Raw genomic sequence first — 23,731 nt, 5'->3', positions numbered from 1 at the left:
TCTTAGTCGTAATCATTATACGTGATATATGTATGTGTATACATATTTGTATAATACGATATCTTGATAGAATCAAAATATCCCACCCAGATTTGAGACTTGTTCCAACAGTATTCACAAATTACGTCTTGAACTTGCAAATCCCCCATTTTTCGGTAATCCAAAAATTATGGAATAATTAATCGATTCATGGTACGAGCTCACGTGGTTTGACAATATGTTTTTTCAACACATGCTTGGAAAGTTGGATTTGAAAAGCTTGCGAAGCGAGCATGAAGCGTTCCATTTCTGAACAATCCGATAAACGACGTTAGCCCATACGCTTACTTGAAATTCTTAATTTTGCGCACTACGGTTTTCTTGGCGTATGCTCAATTTCCGATAGTTCAATTTTACGCATCCCCAGTGATATCATTAGGCTGAGTTGAACCTGAAGTTGGCGCGTTTAGATTAGGTTTCATGAAACCGGGCCTGTGCCTCTGAACCTCTTGATTGCTCTTGATCTACGTCTTTTGAATTATTACATTACGCTCGTTTTTTTTTTTTTTCAAACTTAACTTACCTTCATAAGTGTTGGTAAAATGACAATGGTCGAACGTGCGGATGGGCGATATCTGACTTGTGCTATTGCAGCAGTCGTATTCGCGTGCAAGGCAGCACTCGCCTTTGCAGCTAACGGTACAAACTTCACACTCGTCGAAAATCGCTCACTTTCCGCACTTGTAACACAATATAGTTTTCTTCATAGTAGACCGAAAACAGGATTTTGTGCCCGCGTCTCATCTTAAAATCCCGTCTTGTGCCTACGTAGGACGAAAAAAACATTTTTCGCATCACGGCGTAACACTTTACACCCCCGATACGAAAATAGTAAATTTCTTCTACTAGTTCACAGCTTAGCAATTGATTCTACGTTTGTAAACATACCTGCGAATCTCTACCGATAACCGTGGGATTTTCCTATAATTCTGGTCGACAGGCGTACTTGCGAGTTTTCTTTTGTCGATATTTTTGTTGCAAAAATGAGCTTGCAATCTTATATGCCTACGCTCGGTAGAGGTGCAGTTTTCAGCGTGAATAACAATTCAATTGATATGGGAGAAATGACGCGAGATCACCTTTATAGTATAAAGACACCGTGTATACTACAGTAGGTACTGAGGCCTATTATTGGGTCAAGCTAATACTGCCTCGTAACCATGTGTAATCTACCGTGACCAGTGTTCAATGGCAAAGAATTATAGCTATATATGAATTATGAATTAAGTATCAAATTTCTCGAAACTGATTGACTAGTACAATACTGGCTTGAGGAGTCATTTCAAATAACTCATAATTCGCGTGCGTTCTACAAAGCTATAGTGCTATAAATTTTTACGAGTTTGTACAATCGTGGTTTTGTTTTATTACATTTTTCAGTGTATCCAGAGCCCATGATCCAGGGTATTTCAAGCATTTTAAAATCAAAGAGTATCAGAAATGATATATTTTATGTTTCGAACACCTTGGACTAAAGCACGTTAAACGTGTATCGGCAATAAAAATTATCAGGTAGTTTTTCTTGAAACCGGGACCTTTACTTACGTTTAGAGTAAACTCACAATAAGAATGATTAACGTAAGACACCAAATATATCAGATGCCCATTTTAAGAGACATTTACGGTATATACTACATTAAAAAAAAATTGACTTTCCTGAACGGATCAGGGCTATAATTTTCCGATTTTCCCATTATTAATGAAAATGAAAATATGGGAAAAAAAGATTTTTGTTTTTTCAAATATCTGGAACTGTTCCGTTAATTTCGCTCTAAATCTGATCAGCGCTGAGTTAACTAATTTTCACGTATATTTGTTCTTTTATTTTCGAGTCATTGCTTGACGAACAAGCGGCGGCAAAACCTCCCGTTTTCACATGGTAGGTTCCGAGTTCACGGAACAAAAAAATAGTAATATGCAATTAAAATTTCGAACTACAAATTCAGATTCGTGATAGACAATTCAAAAGCCCTTGGATACTATATTACGTGAAAATGTTACCGACTTTCTTTATTTTGAACCATTATAATGGAGCCACCATTATCAATTTTCGAATTCTAAACTCAGATTCGAATTTACTTACGATTACGACCATACGTACGTACATACACACACACAGACATCCATCTGAAAATGGTCGGAGATGATTCTCTAGATCTCGAAACGTCGAGATGTAGTGAAAACTCATTTTTTCATTTTCGGACTGATTACAATACCTTCCTTTTTTCTCTGAAAACAGAGAAACGGAAAGTTAAAAAGAATGGCAATTTCGTGAAGAACTCAGGGATAGTTAGGCATGAATTTTTCGCGCAAAATCTAGTTTCTAACCTGCGAGTAGAGTAGAGCCGAATCTGGAGAACAACTCGCATCTTAATCAGGCATTCTCGAGTTATAGTCAGTCAAAGCATATTGGTTGCACGCATATGAAGTAGGACAACCACTTGAAAGCGGTAAAAACAAATCAATTATACACCTTAGTGGATAGGATGTTTTTTTATAAATCCGAAATAGTAGAGCATAGCCATAGCATGAATAAAAAAATAATAAATGTATAAATTATCAATGTTAACGTACAGTTAAAGGCAGCGCAAATTTGGATGGCCTCGGCAAAATTGAGAGTGATGCTTCTACGAAATATCGTGTGAATAATAAAAATAATTAGACATTCAGAGTAAAGTAGGTATATTGTATAGGTTCACCAAATTAATTTCATAAGACTTGCTTTATTACGGAACGACCGATATGCGGCTAATCCTAATAAGTAATGTTTTAGCAACTTCTGCAAACCAAAGAATGAAATTTGATTAATTTTTTTTCTACCAACCCCAGATATTTTTATCTGCACTCTGCCCTGCTAATCGCCACTTGCAGTGCTGTACTACACATATAATGTACATTTAAGCTGGCATTTGTTGCGGAGTTACCAAGGTAGCCAAAAAATTGTCCTGTCTGTTTTTCATGTGAATCACGTGGAAGGACAACATGTTTTGCAATACACAGATGCAAATAATTGATAAACTTTCTAGAAGCCGACTCACAATCAATTTCGTATAATTTCTCAGTCGAAACTAGAAACAAAGGAATACGATGTCTTGAAATGCTAATTTCCGGCAAGAACATGTGAAATGTACGAGTATATCTACTGATACAAAGTGTTCTGTTCAATACAAGTCTAGGAACAGATTTAGAAAAACCGTTCTGTCTTCGAAGAATTATTATTATATTGTCTTATGCCGCAGATTATGGAGAGTCGCGCACTATAGTAGCTGGTAAAATAAAAACTTTTTACGACTCCAGACGTGGCTTGGAACCTGATGAAAAACACACAGAACAAGCCAGCTCAGTGCAGGATTTGGAAATTTTTATGTGTAAAAAACATTTAAAGTTCCTCTAATTGTGAGTGACAGGGACATGGACCGCAATTTATGAACCACATGTCTCAGCGGTAGGCCTTTATCGTGCGGAGGTACCGGACAATATCGCTTGCTTGAGGGTACCTATAATCTGTTGAAATCAACCGAAAGACGGCTTATTCGTCACGGGAATAGGTCAGTTAGAAATACAGCGACAGTTTGGAAACATATTTTTTCTTTGGATGATACCCCAAACATTGTTTTTTTTTTTTTTGTCGTAAAATTCTCGTAACGCAAGCTTTCAACGACGCGATAAACTTTATTAGATCATTCATCTCCGAGGCTCTGGTTTGTCAGGAAAATAGTTCATTTTAGTATTGTTTGGGAGTTAGGAGATGGCGGGGAACTTTTTGTCACGGAAAGAATCAAGTAACGTAACAAAACTGTTTCATCTGCAATCAAATTCCTTCAAATTGTCATTTATTAGTGTTCATTTCATTATTTTTACCCTGTAGAAGTGCCGCAAGAGCATTTGCAACGCAGCCAATACTGGCAATAAAATCTGTAATTGGTTCCCGCACATAACATAATTCTGATGAGCGGTATCCGACATACACTGTAGTTATAAAATTTTCACATAATTATTCTCGTGACACCGATCGCAGGATGAGCTTTATCAACGAACACGTCATTTTTAACGGAATTATCGATCATTGAATTTATATCGGTGCTGCGGACTTGTTTCCTGAAACATAACAAATACCGGTTTATAATTGAATCTCGAGTGATTGGAGCTACAGCCGCTTTCCACGTTTGCAAATTCAATTCGCCAAGCTTAAATGGTACCGCTATAGCGGGAAACCGAACAACCTAGGACACAAATCTATGTATATTCGTTGTAGGTGTACAGCGTGAATACTAACCGGTGCTCGGATGGAAGCAGCCTCGATTCGAAAACTTCTGAGACGGCTGAAATTAATGTATCTATTAGACGGTCTTATAATGTTCTCAAGTTTATCTATCTCTCATTTAATTGGAATTGCCCAAATGATTTTGATCACTTCGGGTATTGTACGACGATTACAAAAAAGTAGTTTCATAAAATCCTCATCAACTTTCGCACGTGCTACTGAACAAAATAACGAAAGGTGGCCATTGCTCATGGAGTAACGTGGTTAAAGTTTTTTTGAAATTTAAAATTAAAACCACCGCACAGTTCCAGCGTTACGTTGCCGTCAAGCGATATTGTACGCGGCTAATTGAATACGCTTATTATTACGCTAATCTGGTTATACGCACGGTAACGAGATGGGAGAGAAAAGGGAGACTCCGTGGGATGTACTTATAATACGTTTTAAGTAGGCAGTAATTATCCAATTTCCTTTTGACCATGTGCCAGCAGTGATGGCGTATAAAGAAGTCTTGTTATCATCCCGCATCGGACGTGCCTCAGTAGCTAACAATAATTAACGTGTAAAAACCCTTAGTGTGTACGCTCGAACTCGCTAAGTAAGCGTAACTTCCTCGGCCGCAGCTGAGCTTCAGCAGAAGTAATACGCGCTGTGAGGATCACGTTTCTTGATACAGTATTTATTATTGTATTGAAGATATACGACAGCTTCGTTCTCTAAATACTCGCTGACTCGTTGACTCGACAGTCAAGGAGGTCGTATGTGATACTGCAACTGAAACGAATGCTAATGAGGTAGCGAAGGAGAATTGAAATACTTTAACTCAATGCGTTTCAGATTCCGATATCGATTGAGCCGCGACCTTCAAAAAGCACCGATGAACGTAAGCAATAGAATAGCAATCACTGTTTAGGCAGAATATGGTTACATGCGATGAGGCAAAGTGAAGTTGTTGAATATTTCAAAGTTCCCACGTACACGTTAAGTACACATACGATCGTTCCTGTGTGATTCTTCATTTACTTTGAGTTTTTTAGCGCGATGAAGAGAGAAAAAAAATGATCCATGCAATTTTCAGCAATTCCAGTTGCTACCGTCCCCGACCCTAAGACGGTGGAGGAATTCGAATCTTCCACCCCCTGAAAGCCACTTTGTTCCGATCTCCTGTAGCTACACCAGGAAACCGTGATACCTAGGTTGTAGTAGCGTTGTGAAAAATTCACATCAACTTTTTCACCCATCTTTATTTCCATTTACATATGTATGTATATTATACCTATACGCGTACCTGCATATTATATATTTTTTCTTTCGTATCGAGCAAATCCTCTCGTTAAACCTTTCTCTTCCGCGAGGAAGCGCTATCCCAGACCACGCTCCCTCGTCGACATAAAATAAACTTGATAGCATTTTGCAAGAGAATATCATACGAGTATACATACCCATATAGGAAAAGGCTCTTCTTTATTACCTCGAGCGCTTACTTGTACTCTGCGTGCTGTTGATGACATGCGAGTCTTTCGGGCTGAGGCTTCAGCGAGGAAATATGAAATATAAGGATCGAACCGTTATTTATGGTTATTTTGTATTTTATTCTACAAATTCTGGGTATAGAGCTACATGAGCTTTGCACAGTACGAGCTGCTAACTATAGGTATATATAGCAAATGAATATACCTCACAATCAACATCACGAAAACAAAGCTAGGTATACCACAATCTTTATTTACGTTTTTCCCCAAACAACAAAATCCCCGTTCTCTTGTCACTACATTTTTTCGTACAACAGCCTACGTGTGTTTTATCCTTTTTTTCAATTTGAAATATTGGTTTTCCCACCTACCACATTCATTTTATGATATAAATACACGCAAAATATGTAATCTATACTATTGTGCTCATTTACTTCGAACGTTTCCTGCGGGAAATAGATACAAGAGAACACCAGATAACGATTTTTGATTAACAATACACCGCCGGAAATTGCGACCTACGAGATTAGAACGCCCACCATTCTTCGAATTGGAAGTTTGAGATGTGCGTACCGTGCAATGCATACTTTGACGTGTCTGCAAGTGGCATATTGCATGTCGCAGTCAAGGATTTGCATGTATAGTTAATTTTTTGCGCAAAGGAAAGGTCGCCCGGAGAAACTGCATTAACTTTCACGAAGCATCGACGAACAGATTCCGTGTATGACTGGACATACCAACTCTTAGCGCACACCTATATTACAGCATTGTTAATCCGCCCACTCACAGTCATTGAAAGAATCCACAGACTTAGTCGCTTAGCTGATCAAAATGCGATTGGGTGTTGGAAAGAAAAGAAGCATAGGGGCTCGCACCTACACGTGCACGGCAGGATGCCATCGGCGTTTTCATATAACCGTAACGACTTTTCAATAGCATTAAAACTGCTTCCATCTTCTCCTCCAGACATTGCAGACTTTACGAGTCTTAATAAATTGCAAGACCAGTTGGCGCAGCTAGTAGACGCGAGATGATATTCCGAGATGTTCGAGCACGTTTAGCAGAGAGCGCCGGTTTCTTTCGCTCAATTTTTTTTTCCCTTCAAAAGTAAAGTTCATCTCAAAGTCGCCCACTGTTGCACGTATTAGTTTGCTGACAAGCTCCGTTTCCCGATTTTCCATCGGCGTTCGCTGCGCCAGAAGTGCCACACGAATGTACGCTGAGGATTTTTTCCTTCCCACACTTGCAGCAGGCACAAATTTACACGAAACGCAGTCTGTCATCCGACCTCGGTACATTTTTGTCAGAATTAACGTTGACAGCAACGGAATAAAAGGGGATCAGAAACGAAACCGGGAAATGACTATGCGTCCAAAGTTAGGACCGTCTCTATATATAAATTTTTCGAAAAATAACAGTGTTCTGAATTTAACAGAAGCAAATTTTTTTCTCTTTATTGGTCTATTCTCATCAGTCTAGACCAACTAATTAAACATACAATCGTCGAGGCTTATAAATTATTCAGAAGATTCACTCGATAGTTCAGTCGTCACCTTGTCCTAGTAATCGCTGCTAACAAAGCCAGGGCAAACTCAGTTTGGCAATCGATTATTTGATCCTTTCGATGAAATAGCTGCAGGTACTCGAGCCTCAGTGCACAAACGTAAAAGTGAAGACGCACGTTCATGGCTCATTGCCAACGTTACGTGGGATTTGAAGCGTGGTGAGAGTGGGTACGAGGTTAGAGTACGACCGAGATCGGTGCCGGCATGCATCGTCAACAAGTAACTGATAACCGGTGTGAGGATTCGGAAGAAAGCAAAAGGTCGTACCATTTTATATACGGTGTGGTTAAGGGCATATCGCAAACATCTCGATACCGCATCAGCACCATTATCACGCCGAACCCGCTACTCCGTTATCAGAAGATTAGCATATCGATATTAATCACAGTGGCAATCAAACTTTGCCAGGTTCATGAGGGAGATGAAACTCTGTTATGGATGGTTCGGCGTCTCCTAACGCAAGGGTCTGAATCTCACCGTAGAAACGGCTTTTAGTATCTACTTTCCACTAAACCAAAACTATTTGACATATTACTGCAAATTTCTGCCGTTTTCTTAAATTATTATCAACATGGTCAAGTAGAAAACACTAGCCCGTTTCAAGTTGCCGGGAAGGGATTTGCATCGACGTAGAACCTGTTTTCAGTTTGTTGGAAAGATTTTACGGCTGCAGTTGCCGAGTATAAATACCTAATCGAGGTAATTTATGTCATCGAAAGTCTGTAGTGTGTCGGTACAACTCGTCACTTGATCTTACATTTAATTTTTATACTTATAACATTCGGTTGACTCGGTATAGCTGCGTGTTGAATACTGCCCACATTGTATGTCTAATGTTTCTACCTATTTGAAGTACCTTATACAAAATGACGAAAATACCTGGTACAAAATTTATGGTCATTCATCACGATTATAGATGCTGAGGGTATTGCGAGAAAACTCGTGCAGCTTATCAAACGCGGTCGAACGATTCCTACGAAAGAAGAGAATGGGATGAGGTACTAAAAATAGTGGAATGTTCTTCAATCGCAGTTTTCATTCGAGCCCGAGGCGAAATATATTCTCGCATGCAAACTCAGTTATCGGCAACGTATTAACGGACTGCGTTTATTGTCGGAACCTAAATTGGAAATTCAAATTTGAAACCTCGCCACGGTATATTTTTATACTTTTTCCCCATCGGAACCTTTTTATTGACTTTATTTGATTAGAGGATATGCACATATACTCCGAAAGTATATGTGTCGAGTTTTGTTGGCTCATGCATGAGTGCACGGGTGAAGTACGTGTTTCAGCAAAGTTGAAAAACTTGATCGTGGGAGAGGCAAAGACGAAAGAAAGAAGGAAGAAAGGCCGGAAGAGTGAAGAGGGAAAAGAACAAACTAGCCTCTGGAAAAGCGCGACTGAGGCGTTGCAAGGTCGGACAAACTTGGTCGTTGTTTAAAAAGCAAAGGAAATACGGAGTTTGAGAGTCTTTCGAATCACGTGAGCGAAACGAGATTGGCAAGAGATTCGAAGGGTGCGTATTGGGAAAAAGTGATTACTGGTAGTGAATAGCAACGTCTTGCGTTTTGAATAGGTAGTTTTTATAGTAATGAATGATGCTGCGCCTGGTTTCATCGATATGTCGAATTAGATGGTTGTTCGTAGTTATTGAGGCAAAAAATTATGATTTCACAACATAATTTTGGTGGAAAAATTCTTCTAAAATCACATGTATCTCATCTACTATTTCGAAATTATTTAGCACTACTGTATCTGATCGGAATTTAAGGCATTTGTTGGGTATTGCATGCCAAATATATAAGCTATCTACGACTCTTCGACCAAGCTCAATGCCGGTTTTATCACAACTGGCGCCCCGGGCCAAGATTCTATGTTACCCTTTTTCAATAGGACAAATTAGCAGCTGTCTGCTTGATCCGTTCAGGCGGATATAAATTAATGAACCCATCTGAAAATTTTTCAAGCTTTCCTTCAGCTTTACCCAGAGCTAACGACTAGGACGTAGAACGTTTTTGTAGCTCCGTTTTTAAAATGTTTTTTTGTATGTTTTTTCCTTTATGTATTTCTTCTTTTTTGCATTTATCTATTTTTGGATATTTAATTTTTTTCGCGTTAATTCTTATTTTTTGGCGACAGAACGTAGGTTAAAAAAATATTGTAGCTCTTTATGTTATTTATTTTTTGTGTATCTTTGAAATTCTTTCTGGTTAAGAGAATGAAGATTGAACCAAAGATTTTGAAGATAATTAATAAATAATTAACGAAATTTCACTTTCCGGGCTTTTTTGTCAGCAAATACTTGAATAAAGTCAGTAATATCTAATTTTTCGGCAATTTCATTTTCAATCGAAAGCGTTGCCGAGTTAGTGAGCCTTGACTGTGCTATCGTTGATCGTAAGTAAGTTTTTACGAATTCAAGTTCTCAAAAACTGCGCCCTCCAATGGCTACTATTACAGGAATAGCATACAAACTGCAATACGCAATCCGTACATTCCGATACAGTTCCGGCATACCGCGCCGCTCGATAAATTTTGAAACGGAAATGGGTGTAATATCGTTATCGGGAAGAAAATGGTCGAGGCTAATGAGCTTCGTCACACAGCAAATTTACCGTGTCAGAATCGGAATCAACTGCAAGCTCTCGTTGGAGATTATTACAGAAACGATTATTCCAAAAATAAGATCGTCTCGTTCAGCGATTTTTTTTCAACATTGTTAAAAAAAAACCATGTTTCTGAGAAACAGAAATGGCTTTCTGGTCTACTTCTTTCATTACTAATTTTTTTTTATTCACCGGGCAGAGGTGCTCCCATAGTTTTGGAGCCCTGGGCGATCGCCGGCAGTGACCTAGCTACTTTATTCTTCTTCGATTTGTCTTTGGAGTATTTAACCGTCCGCAAAACCCGCATGGATTGCAACTGGTTCCTTGACTGGGAAGAAACTTTGGGGATGCACGAAGGACATGCGCGTTTGAATTTGGGTCACATGAGCGACTGCTGATGCCGAGGGAGCAGCGTAAAGTGAAAATCGTAATTAAGAGGTCAATGTGGATCACCGATAGAGTGAATAATATACACCGGTTTTGGGTCCTCGCAAGATAAACAATGGATCTTTTACTGACGCGAACAGCTGTTGGAAAATTACTCGATTGCAATTCTGACAAAATGCCTTTTTAAGATTCGTAATTCGTTATGATATTAAGACTCGTTTAACAATATGTAGGAAGCAATGCGACTTATGCTTCAGTATACCTTTACTTTTCGTGGTTCTGATTAATCGCACCACCATTCAAATTTCATAGTATTTTTTAACACTGTACGTTGGAGTGTTGCAGTTTTTATTCACGATTATATTCGTCACATGGCTAGTAATATTTACGAGTTGTCACTAAATTTGAGCTCGCTATTATGGGACACTTGAAGGCAGTACTACGTGGTTTTTATTTCATCAAAGTATCCACGTTCGGCCTATTAACCTCCGTTTTATTCTAGGCGGTTTCTAAAAGAAAATAGAAGCACCTTCAAACGGGTCTAAGGTGTTTCCTTGGCATAAAAAATATCCCGCTATACCTGTATAGGTGCCCATAAAGTTTGTCCCACAAACATCGCGGCGTCATTGTTATCGTCATCCGTAAAGTCACACTTTCGGTATGTTTAAACGGCATGACATTTGCACACAGCGTTGCGTGTTACATGTATGACTGGAAATTAGTTCAATTACCTAGATTTGGTAGCTTGCGCTTTCATAAGCGTAATATTATATATTCTAATCTGATAGAATCAAAATATTTTCCAAATTCTTTCCACTTTTGTTTTGCACTCTTGGCCAGCCTGGGCGCACCCAACCTGTAACGTTAAATTCTGTCGAATGTCAGGTCATTCGTAACATACAAAATTTTCAATCTCGCACAACATACGATGTAAACCGTACATTGAAAAATGTGAAATTACTCATCCAGTAGAACCATCAGATTGAGTAAAGTGAGATCTCTCCAGTAAATTTCATCTGTGTTGTAATCATGGTATAATTATGATGTTTGCAATGAAGAAGCAATGGTCAAATAACGCAGACACATCTACATTTTCAGATTCGGATACAACTGTTACTGGATGGTTAAATCCTCAATCGGTGCAGTTCTTATCCGAAGGTAGATACGGCAGCTGGAAGAGTAAATAAAAGAAGTGAAATGACGGGGAGTAAAAAGTAAAATTATCGGTCGCAACGGCCCTGACCAAGTCGAAAGCAGAGCGGAGCAGCCGCAGGCGACGAAATCGACCTTGTCTTGCCGGCTGCTCCAGGTTGGCGAAATGGAAAACCGGGAGAGCCAAGTCCTGCAGCTCGCTTGCTTCTGCAATATTAATTCACTGTGTATACAGTTGCTAACGTACAATTTCGGACAAAGTTCTGCTAAGTTCACACAGCAGAAGATGCAGGCGTCGAATGTAAACAGACAAATTTCCAGAACTCTGTAAAACTGCCTCGCAGTTGGTTGTTCTTCGATTTTTGTACACGCATTCACGTACTCTGCATTTGCATACATTAAACACACTTGTATAACGCGTGTGCCAGATGTGCCTGCAACAGAAATTTAGTACTGCTTATCAACTGAAATTGAACCAATTGTGTAACTGCCAATTGTTTTACTCGCAGCGATGCATCCCAGTGTTAAACCAGCGCGAAACAAACTTTGTTCCGCATTACCAGCCGGATATTACTTGCTCGAGTCCCAACTTGGAAACAACTTTGCAAACTTGATGCGATTCACTCTGGCCAAACTTTGCTGGCAACTTTCATTTCACAATTATCTCTTATTTCTGCTATATTAATGAATGAAATACAACGCAGTGTTAACACTTTTCTCCATTAATATCGCTGTGATAATTAACCTGTTGTATAGAACCGGATTGAATTTTATGGCAGGTATAATCGAACACGTTACGATGCAGTGGATATATCTTGACAAGCAAAAATTCCTTTAAGTTGGAAAGCAATTAATTGGGAACAGCCAACTTACCTCAATTCAATAAACGACAATGCGTATCTCGAAGATGTGCCCGTAACGTCCGAGTATAGAAATCAATGGCATACATTTTTTTTTACACGGCTACTTTTACTGACAAGACCCCGTGTAGAAATTTGTTAAGGCATGCCAGATTACCGAAATGGACCACATCGGGCATATTCGTGGCTTGCCACAATTTGTGAAATACTCGATTATGACTGACGTATGGACTCTTAACAATGGAAAATGTTCTCAAACGATAATTTTAGAACCGAATTCGAATTTTCAACTACTGAGAATTCGATTTAAGACAATCACAATTGATATGGCTTTGTCTCTGTTTAGAGAGAAGGCAAAAAGATATGGATCATCGACGTGGGATCCGCGAATTAGTGATGAGGACGAGTGTAAATGAAACGAAAGTGATGTTGAGATGGAGAGAGATAATGATTACCGATAAACGAGACTTTTATTGGTTTCGATGTGGCGATACAGACCGTATCGCAAGAGAACGTTACAGAGAGTGAAGATTTACAGAGCGAGAGAACACATAGATTATACACATACATGATTTCGAGATAGTAGACAATACATGAGATACAGCTGATAGATTTTGAGTCGCGACACGGGCAAGCGGCGAGATTTGACGCAGAGACGGCAAGTAAACATTGAACGCGAGTGTGCGTACATGTGTGAGGACGATTTTTAGTGTCGCGAGACACACATTTAACTATTCGATACTTTGCCGAAACAGTCTCGTATTGGCTGTGGCTGCCAAACTTGCACCGCTGTCCGGGCGTTGAAGTGGCCAGACTCTAAGTACGCATACAGTTAATCCAGACACGAAAACTACCCCAAGCCAGGTCAAGCTGTCTAGAAAAGGTAAGAGTCCTACATCTGGCAGGATTAATACCGCGCTGAAGGAACTACAACCATAAAGCAATAAAATAATACCAAACAATGACTTAAGCATCGGAGGGTCGTAGAGGACTTCAGCGGGGGTTTTCCCTCATCAACGGTACTCAGTTCGAGGCTAGGTATGGACGCTCTCCTGCCTGGACAGCAGGTACGCGTAGGTGACCAAGGGTCATGCATTGTTTAATTATAAGACATACCTGATCCTTTTCCCACTAACTAGGCTATTCCTTCATTTTTCCACCAATCCTAAAATTCGGCACCCTTGCACCAATGAGGAATCACTTCCGTCTCCTACCTCTAAACCTAAGCTCCCAGTTCAACTGTCACCTACAGAATATAACCGACGTTTTTCAAAAATCCAAAGTCAGTCTGTCCGAACTCCCCGTGCTGAGCCGATCGTTTCCAAGTGATTCATCGTGACGCAATAAAGTTTGTACTCTAAGATACCAGTGACCAGTAATTATTACTTGTGGTACACTATTCTTCCTAAAATGTGTGATAGACACTTTAGTGGTGATAAACGAACAGTGGAGAAGGGTAAAATTAACAAGAGAAGGCGAAGGCAACGCAAAATTGCGAGGGCAATGGCACGTGAAATTAAGACCCATGATCTAGACACAGACTCATCAGGTAAGCGGCATCTAAAAAAACATTTTTTTTGGATATAAAAACTCATTTTCAATCATTATAATCGTTGATATTAATGGTCAGCCCATTAAAGCCCAGGAAAAAAGTGGGTCAGATATAGCATGAAACTTTAACAATTTCCATTCATAGCAAAATGGGAAAATAAAATGTTCGTATTTTTTCTTATGACATTTTCAATTGTTTAAAACAAATTATTTAAAATATTTGAACAATTTTTTTATTAATAATTGCAAAAGTTATACAACATAAAATATGTGTATTTCATTTTTTTATTTTGCGATGAATGGAATAGTTAGTTTGATGCTATCTGGTTCAGTTTTTTCCTGGGCTTTAATGGGTCAAGGAAGTATTCCAGTGCAATTTCGGTAATATGAAGTTTTTTATTTTTGAAATGACCAAAACAGATATGATCAAAAATTCCTTTAAAAGAAATTTAGATTATGGTAATATGTGTACTGAAAAAAATTCCATTTTTCTCCGATGAAAGTGTATGCGCAAGGAACTTTTGGTAGCGATGCGCTGGAAATTTTCTACCAAAAGTTCTTTGCTCATACACTTTCATCGCAGAAAGTTGACATTTTTTTTCAGCACACATACTACCATAACCTTAATTTTATTGGAAAGAGTTTTTGATCACATCTGTTTTAGTCATTTCAAAGATGAAAACTCGTTATTATCGAAATTTCACCGGAGTCCCCCCTTGATTTATAATCAACTAAAAATCTCCATCAAATCAATATAAATATTTTATCATAATGGCAGATGGTCCTGAACCACCAGTTCCAGAATACCCAGTTATAGGCCTGCAACAAGAAAGAAACGACCTTGAAGCATACATGGAAGAAGACAGCGATAATTCGAATAAAGATTTAACAGAGCAAAATGAAGAGGAAAGAGAAGCTGATATAACAGCTGAATCAAATGCAGATGAACAAGAGGACGCAAGTAATGAATCGGAGGCTGCAGAGGAGCAAGAGCAGAGAGGATCTGGCGATGGTGAGTCTGCGGAGGAAGAGGAAGAAGCAAATGAGTATGATGAACTGAGGCAGTGGGCTATCGAATCCAATGTTGCACACAAAAACCTAGACAAATTGTTAGCCATCTTACGCAAAAGGCTACTACCTGATTTACCAAAATCGGCCAAAACTTTTTTGAAAACTGACTCTTGCCCCTATATCGTGAATGACACACAACGTGGTCAATTTGTTTATTTTGACATAGAAAATGGGCTTCAGCGTACTTTCGACGTTTAATGTTTGCCCCGTAACTTAAAGGTGATTAGCGACCATTTATCAATGCTTTTCAATACATCCTTGTATACCAGTTAGATACTTATTAGTGATCGTCGGCTAATTACCATTATATTCATCCAAATGAAAATGTTTACGATGAATGTATGATGTTAAATTGAATAACGACACTGATAATTTATTGACGTGATGTGTTGCGTTGATAATCAAGTGACGCGATACTGCTTCCCGTTCCTCCAAGAACGACAGAAATATATAGTGATTGCTTTTTGCAAATCACCAAAGTTTGGCAACCGACCGCCCCTTGTGCGCAGTATGTGCCGCACACGTAACTTTGTGGTATGACCGATTGGCCACAAAGTTTACCACAGCAATCTGGTATACCTCTGCATATCGTGACGTACTCTTCCAAGAACTGGCGAAGTGAAGGAACTTCTGAAGCAGACATCGTACGATCTGCGCCACCTCCAACTTGGCTTGAGGTCGTTAGAGACCCACGCTAGGTCAGATAGTTCAACAAGGTTTGAGGATGTCAGTCGTAGTAGCTGCACAACCAGGGGATGCCACTTTCGCCCGTTCATTCGCGATGAACTTTTATCAGCGAGACGGCATATTCGCTTCAGCGATCTAACGGCTTGGCGATAATATAATATCCATTACTTCAGACGTCGATAAAACTCGCAAACCGTATGCGGAAATCCGAGGGCGTATAAAAGTGTGAAAATAAGTGAAAATAAGTGATATACCAGAGCATGGTAATTGACGGCAGTGGAACGATCAGTCGTTAGGAGAACAATGTAGCCCGAGAAGTGATAAATTAAGCCCAAATGAAAAGTAGGTCCATAAAACAGATATAATTGGCCAGAAGACTTGCGTCACTTTGCCGTAACGACGCGTACAAGCAGCCTGAACGCGGCATATGCTGCAGAGGCATTGTTCAATCCCCAGCCCAGCGGCTCAACGACCCAATCAACCCTCGACAAAACTGACGCCTCTAAGTATTTAGCACAGCAGCTTGCTCATGCGTTCTATTAATACCCGGCGAATTCCTGCTTCGATGAAATTAGCGAGAATTTCTCAACCGCGTCGGGAGAGGTGCAGTGGCACCTACTCGGCGATTTCTCTTTGACGAACCGGGGCCTGATAACTCCATCGAATTTGCAGCCATCCGAACGACGGGGAGGAGTGAATTGCCTGGCTGTGGGAAGTGGCGGAAGTACCAACGGCCAATCAGTTCGCCGAGAATGTAAGGATTCGGCAGCGGTTGCACAGCTGGAACACAGCCGCTTAGCCGTGGTTTTCGTCGCGTCTTTGGTCTTGGAAGCTCCGCCAGCTGCGCACATGGTCCCATGTTCTCTATTCGCGATCCGCATTCAACCGATTCCGTTGCTTCAGTTCTCGGCTCGGTACACTCGCACCTTTCCCTATGTTGTGTGGGAGTTTAAGCACGTGTGCAGCGTATTCGGCTACGTGTTCTCGGCTCGTTTCGCTCGACGATCTATTGTTGTACAAGGTGTCACGATAATCCACCAAGGAAATTGGCAGAACGAATACTCCGCATCGACATCTGGCGATGCCGCGACGGGAACATCTAATCCACTTCTCCTCTAGAAGTATACACATCCTTGAAGTTAGTTTGTGTGTGCATGTCACAGAATAGAAGGATACGTGTACTCACCTACGTAGCGGAACTTCTTAACGAGAAGAATTTACTTGTGCATGAAATTTTGTACATACCCACTTTTTTATTAGTGCATTGATTATGGCTCTGTCGATGTATGGTATAAATGATTTTCAATCGATGTGTTGAATTGATTTTACCTGAATAAAAACACTTTTAGTTTAGTAATGCATTTTCATAGTACATAAATTGAGGTTGTGAAATTCAGCGAGATACACAGAACTCGAAGCACTGATTAATTTCTTTGATATTAAAACTGCTTCACGATTAAATATTACATTTATGAATACGGTTAATCACAATTAGTAAAGTAATTGAAACAATTCGTGAAACAAAATTCCGAGACGAAAAATATAAAATTATCCGAGTTCAATATTTTACACGGTTTGTAGAATTGGCGTACGCTTAACAATCCACTATCTTGGGTTCACCGTATCAGATCAGACGAAACTTGACATTTTAAAAATGCTGACCTTCACCTTACTGCACTTGAAAAGCACTGCGCGGTAAACTGCTCCCATAAAAGTGGATTAATAAGGTATTCCCGTAGAGAGACGGGATTCCCTGGAAAAAAAACCTTTCCAAAGTGCAATATTTCCTGAAGCTTGGTGGCGACGTGATGAGATACCGTAAACCGAGGTTACATTTTGGCCTGTTTTTTAACAGCGTTTCGCTATTATTTTTTCCCATGAGAAGCGTCTAGTTTGCGCGTAGAATCGTGCAAACTTGATACTTTGGCTTTTTAACGCAAGGGTAGTAGGTGCATTATCCTCCAACGTTAGGAACGTACAGCTTATACCAGATTATCGCGAATAATACGCTCTTCGCCTGTGGAACTTCGCTGCAGCACGTCTGGCCTTTAATTTAAACGGAGTATAGAACTTATTTTCATTGTTTACCATTTGGTTGTGTGCGCTCTCCTATCTAGCCTGATAACGATAACCGTACATCGTTCCCGATATGAATGACGCATCTGCCATCAACCTACGGATTGCAGAGTTCTCATATCTGGAAAAGGAAATACATATCTATACCGCGCTGCGATGTATGTTTTTTTTCTTTCATTACACGTGAGCTGCGAACGATCGGTTATAAAAATTTATTCCAAACGATGCTTTCGTGCTATCGTGAATTTGTTTTTTCAGTGTCGAATTTCGAGTCATTCTGCGTTTAACGCACAACCCTTGCCTAATATCGGATGGAGAATTTCATTGGCGCAGTCACGCGTTGACGTTAATAAATAACAACAATATACATTGTGTGCCAGTGCCGCAAAATGAAGACACACAGAAGGGGCTCTCAACGACGTTGGCGATATTGTCCCCAAATTTGCTGCCATTTTCCCGTTTAGTAATGTTCACGTAGCAATAAGACGGAGATGAGCCGTGGAACCCGGAAGGCACCCCTCGTTTTTCCCCGAGGTAGAGCCAAGCCACACCGTATTTCGGGTAGAATCCCTACACTCGGTGTCAGATAGGCTTGCGTATCCTCCCTTGTTTTGGATTGCGGTGTTACTTCACTCGAGCTATTCGAGTTTTAAAGAGATGCGCGAAATCGCCGTGTGTTTATAATACGGACGTGTTGCTGCGGCGAGCGTCGTTAATTACGCTGATTTTACCCGAAGTATTACGGATCACGTACCAAGGAAATAATCCATGGATCGTTAATACTTGCACACTTGCTGCAGTAATAAGAGAAGACTGTACTCAGGGAAGGAAAATATGGAAAGGTCCGTTTTGGTATTCGAACAATTTAATCGGTACGTTTTCTTCCTATTTCGAACGATTTTCCGCAATTTTCTGGACCACCGTGTACATATTATCCGTGCACGTGAATCTGTGTTAGGTATTAGGAGAACTACCACGTATACCTACCTCTACCGTGAAAAGGGTATATTGGCGTGCCTTCTGTATTCGTTACGCCAATAATCTGAAGGCTAGATCCTACCATTGACTGATTCGTCCCAGCTTTTGCGCAACGCGAACAACATTGCCGTCTTACAGCCACGATCGGCATATACGTCGATACTTTATCATCGTACTATAGCGGCGGGTGTGCAACATATATCTAGCATACAACGCTTATCTGTATAATATATTTATATATTTTCATAAAGATTTTTATCACAAAGGGGGGGTGGGATGGGGGGTTTACATGACAGCCACCGGAAGTGGCCGCGATATTTATCTTTGTCAAAAATCGTTCCGCCGTTAACGCAGCTTTGCAGGAAGGTAAACCTGGCGAAGGAAAGCACCCGAATTTTTGGAAAAACAAACGATTGAACGAATTAATCAAGGTCCTTGAACCGCACGAGTTTCACCCGAAACACCGTCTTTACCCTACAACCCTTATCGATTATTGTTGTGTGGGGGTGGGTGTATATAGAAATATGGTATTGTATACAGATGGTATAAGCTTCGCAGAGCGAGATGAGTCGCAAAAGTTGTTTAGCCCCACGCGCTTCAGCTTTTCTTACCTATACACGCACACACGCACACACACATACATATATATCGAGAGAATTTTCGTCGCCAGATAAGAGCAGACTCAGAATCTTTCGTCCGAGAAGCTCCACGTGCCTAAAAGCCTCCGGAATCTCATAAAGATACCTATCCATAAATTATGTCAAGTTACTTTTTTTCCTTAGAAATTTCGCCCTTGTCCCTTTTTCCCTACATGCATGCCTAGGAGAGATTTTCGCGGGGTTGTAAAGGGTACCGTATTTTTATTAAGGGTTGATGTTTCCTGAAGTTACGCGATATTACATATCTCCTCCTCAATTGTTAGCCGAGAACAAGTTATCACGCAGATATCTTCAGTGGATTCGTAGAGTAGTTGGATAAATAATTCATAATGATGACAAGAAAAAATGGAATCAATTTTTTTAAAAGTTATTGCGTTTTTCCATGACTTCCTATATTGTTCTTTTCATCCATATTTCGATGTACCTAAACATCGATATACCATCCCCGCTGAGAACGTAGCGTAATTTATGGATGACGACGGGTAAAAGATGTTAAACAGACTTTCTGGTCCTCCGCGTATTGTGAGGACGGGGAAAAGAAGTCGTGCTCCAATACACGTAAAATTTAAGGATTCAGCTGCTGTAACGGTTCCAGCAATTATTTGATAATCCGTCGACGATTGAAATGATTTCGTGATCGAGAAAAGCTTCATAATATAAGAGCCGAAATGATCAGTAACGAGATAGGTAATCCATCTGAAACACCCGCGGTAATCTTGCTCATATATTTTCTATTCTTGCCGAATTCTCCCTGACCAAAGATTCCGGTTGTAACAAAGGAAACGGAGATCTGCAGCCGCGTATTGATGGGATATGATATAAAGCCTCCCTCGGACGGGTGAAATTCTACTCAATTGAATGAGTTTGCCGCAGACGCGAGTCATTAGATACCGTTCGTTTCGTATATTCGCCGCGTGGAATTCACCAGGCGTGACCTAATCGAGAATAATAATTTCAACGAGTTACCGATGCGGATGCTGCGAGCGACGAGTCGTACGGTTTTTTTTCCCCGGTGATGATACTGTAAGCTCGTACCGAATATTATCGCGGATGGAATACCGAAGCCTCGAGCGAAATAGGTTTGTTAAGACAATAGTTTGCATAAAAAAAAAAAAAAAAAAAAACGAATAAACTTTGCAACACGGAATCCTGTAGCCACCGCGTATCTTGCCGTGGGCGTTTTGGAATAACGCGGCAATTTGGTTCACCTTTTTACTCGTCTCTTCCTCCAGCTCTCCCAGGAGGAGAATCCTTCGTATCTTTGGCAAACCCAAGGTATACATCTTACGTTAGCGGTGTGTACAAAATAGGTACAGTTGTGAAGTTTACAACATTTGCATGCTACATGCGTATACACGCCGGAAACCAGTTACGTAACAGAGGCATCTTATTTCTTAAACATTATTCAGATATTCTGTACTTTGAATGATACGTACCTAAATAAATTCAACCGGAACAGTTTTTCGTTTCTTAAAACAATGTTTAGTTTCGACTCTGGTTCGGTTCCGAAAATTTTCACTATTACAATCATCCAACTTCAGATTATCCGTAATATGTAAAGACATAAATTCATTTCTCGACTATTATTTCATCAGTCTTAGACTTTAAAATAACGATAAATCATAAGCAAACGGATTCAGTCCATTTCGCAGCCGGTTCCGACTAACATTTCCATTAAAAATTTCTAATTATAAATATACACGTGACGCCCATAATATTTAATACAAGGAAAGGTAAATTAAGAAGTTACAAATGCTTGCGCTTAATCATGCTTACGTAGCACCATAGTTATAGTATATTGAGCGTGATATTGAAGTACAGTAGGAGGTACTATTACTGTTATAGTTATCATTATCATTATTGTAAAGATTATTATTATTATTATTATTATTATTATTATTATTATTATTATTATTAAACAGGATATTGAATAGGTTTGGTCGTTATCAGATTTTCTATCAATGTAATAAGGTATTCGTATTATGTATATACAAAAATACACGCACGGTAATATTTCACGTTACAGGAATAGCGCAGGGGAAAAAGAAAAATTAAGATTGAGCATAAGCCTTTAAATAACTATAATTATTTATAATGCAATGACAATAATAGTCATTGTCAACTGTCGTTTCGAAAAGCAAATTTACCGCAAGTTTTAAAACTTCTGGTAACGCGGTGAACACCGTGCCGGGAATAGTTGCATTGAACTTTGGTACCGCGATTCGACGTTCGTACATAGACGCCGACATATATTTGGCAAAGTTTCGTTACATTTTGAGGCAAAATGGCGTGGAAAGACGAAAGAGTACACATCAAAGCAAACCCGTATATATGTATAATAGGATCCCGACCGATTTTAGCTATGATGCGTCGATTTTTTGCTTCTCGAAAGGAGTCATTAATAATATCACGATAGCCTCTAAATAATAAAAATGTACAAGCACTGGGCGATGAATTCAAAACTGCCGAGATAAATTGATTGTTGTTTTTGCAATTTTATTGCAGAACCTCAACGTCCACAGACCATTACGACCATTTTTATATCAGTTATATTTAGCTCGAACAGCGTCGTTTCGCAAGACGCGAATCGACTATACATCCACCTCAGCAGCTTTAATCGATATACCTGTACCGATACAGTATACGGGTTATATAATTGTTTTCAATATATCTGCGCAACGATCTTTGCTCGTAGCTGATCCGTTATTAAAAAACAATTAATTCAACTACTGGTTAAAAAAAAAAAAAAAAAAATAAAAAAAATGAAAGTATAAAGTTAGGATTATGGCAAACGTAAATCGCCCTCTATCAATTCATCTATAAATTGCACCTTTCTATTACTTCACTTCGACAACATACAATTATAAGCTGGGTAGCCATATGATACAATTAATATAACGAGGGTAATGAAATCCAATCATTGCTATAACAAGTAGGATCACGATTACAACAATAATGATAGTAATATTTTTCCACAGAATAACAATATGGGTATATTTAGGTATAATAATAATAACATCAACAATAACACGATTTATTTAGAAAGCGATCAAGGTTCGCCATGAAGTTAGGAACAGGTTGAAGGAGGAATTATTGAGTCGCGCGTCGTTCTGGAGATAAACCACAAGGGTACAATCGTTTTTTCGAGTGAAACGTTCCTGCTGTAGGCAAGCAGTTCGCGGAAGAATATCGAATTAGCGGTAGACGACTTACAGAGATGAGTTTTCTTCATCTTCCTAAGGATGTTTTCGAATTCAAATTACACCGGGATGAAAAATTATAGGATTGGCAATGGAAGCGGAGTGTATTGACCCCAATCGTCATCTGGTGAGCAATTCCGATTTAATTTTAAACGGATGCTGCCCGGGAGGTGGGTGGGGGGGGGGGTCTTTGTCGAGTAACCGCCTCAACACTTGTCAAATGTCTCTCGGCTATGCCGTGCCTATATCTGTGCAGTAGGTCGGACGGGGCGAAACGATGGGGAAACGACGGGAAGGGTTCGTTCTCCTCGAGGATAAAAAATGCCCAAATTTTGTAGAATTTAAAACGTGGCCGGATGACAAACGAGTCAAGAACGCCACTCGCGACACGAGGGACGGAGAAGGCCGCCGCCGCTCTTATCCCTGTGTCAAATCCGTGTCTAACAGAATACGCGTATACGGATACATTTGAATATACGTGTACGTGGGCGAGCACACGGGGTTGGCCAAAGATTGAATGTACGTTTGTTCAGGAAAAATTAATTTACAACCGGCCGTCCGAGAAATTTACGACCTCTGTAAACGGAGGAAAAAAATCACGACGACGTGGGGGAACGACGTGACATGTCATACAGCATATTTACGTTAAAAGTACCGCGTTACAGAAATGAAGATCGATGAAACCGAGAGGAAATAATATATTTTTTCTCAAACGATAGATCAAATATCGTTAAATTAACTTACGCCAGCTAATGCGTAGTAAAGATTTTTCGAAAAATTGAAACTCCCCGAACTCAACCTCAACCGAACTCACACACACACACACACATATAATATAATAAACATATAATATACGTGTAACGTTTTCTTCGATTTACGGTCATCAGGAAGTGAAATTTAAACATATTCATGCATAGGGTAACGTCGCTCTGTATAATCTAATCGTAAGCGGGGATGACGGATTCATGCACAGGTAAGTGTAGACTATACCGAGATATATTGCACACGAGGAGATGTAGCTACATCCGCGCTTAAGTAGGATCCAAAGCACTCGAGTTAAGTCGCAACCTTGAGATCTCCAGAACAAAGCGTCGTTGAACGGCGCATCGGTGGAGGATGAAGAAACCGGATGGGGAGAACGGGAACGGGAACGGGAACGAG

At 39.8% G+C, this 23,731-nt stretch overlaps 1 protein-coding gene across 1 annotated transcript; it reads left to right on the top strand.

The window, feature by feature from the left end:
* Positions 1-14,670: 14,670 nt before the first annotated feature.
* LOC107223147 (histone H3.v1-like) lies at positions 14,671-15,168 on the top strand. Its single transcript, XM_015662743.2, has one exon. It carries the CDS (start codon positions 14,671-14,673, stop codon positions 15,166-15,168), a length of 498 nt encoding a protein of 165 aa, XP_015518229.2.
* The last annotated feature ends 8,563 nt before the right edge of the window (positions 15,169-23,731 follow it).

The sequence above is a fragment of the Neodiprion lecontei genome, chromosome 3 (genome assembly GCF_021901455.1).
Source record: "Neodiprion lecontei isolate iyNeoLeco1 chromosome 3, iyNeoLeco1.1, whole genome shotgun sequence".
Classification (NCBI taxonomy): domain Eukaryota; kingdom Metazoa; phylum Arthropoda; class Insecta; order Hymenoptera; family Diprionidae; genus Neodiprion; species Neodiprion lecontei.
The sequence above is the reverse complement of the archived record's forward strand: the minus strand, read 5'-3'. Positions and strand labels throughout refer to the sequence as shown.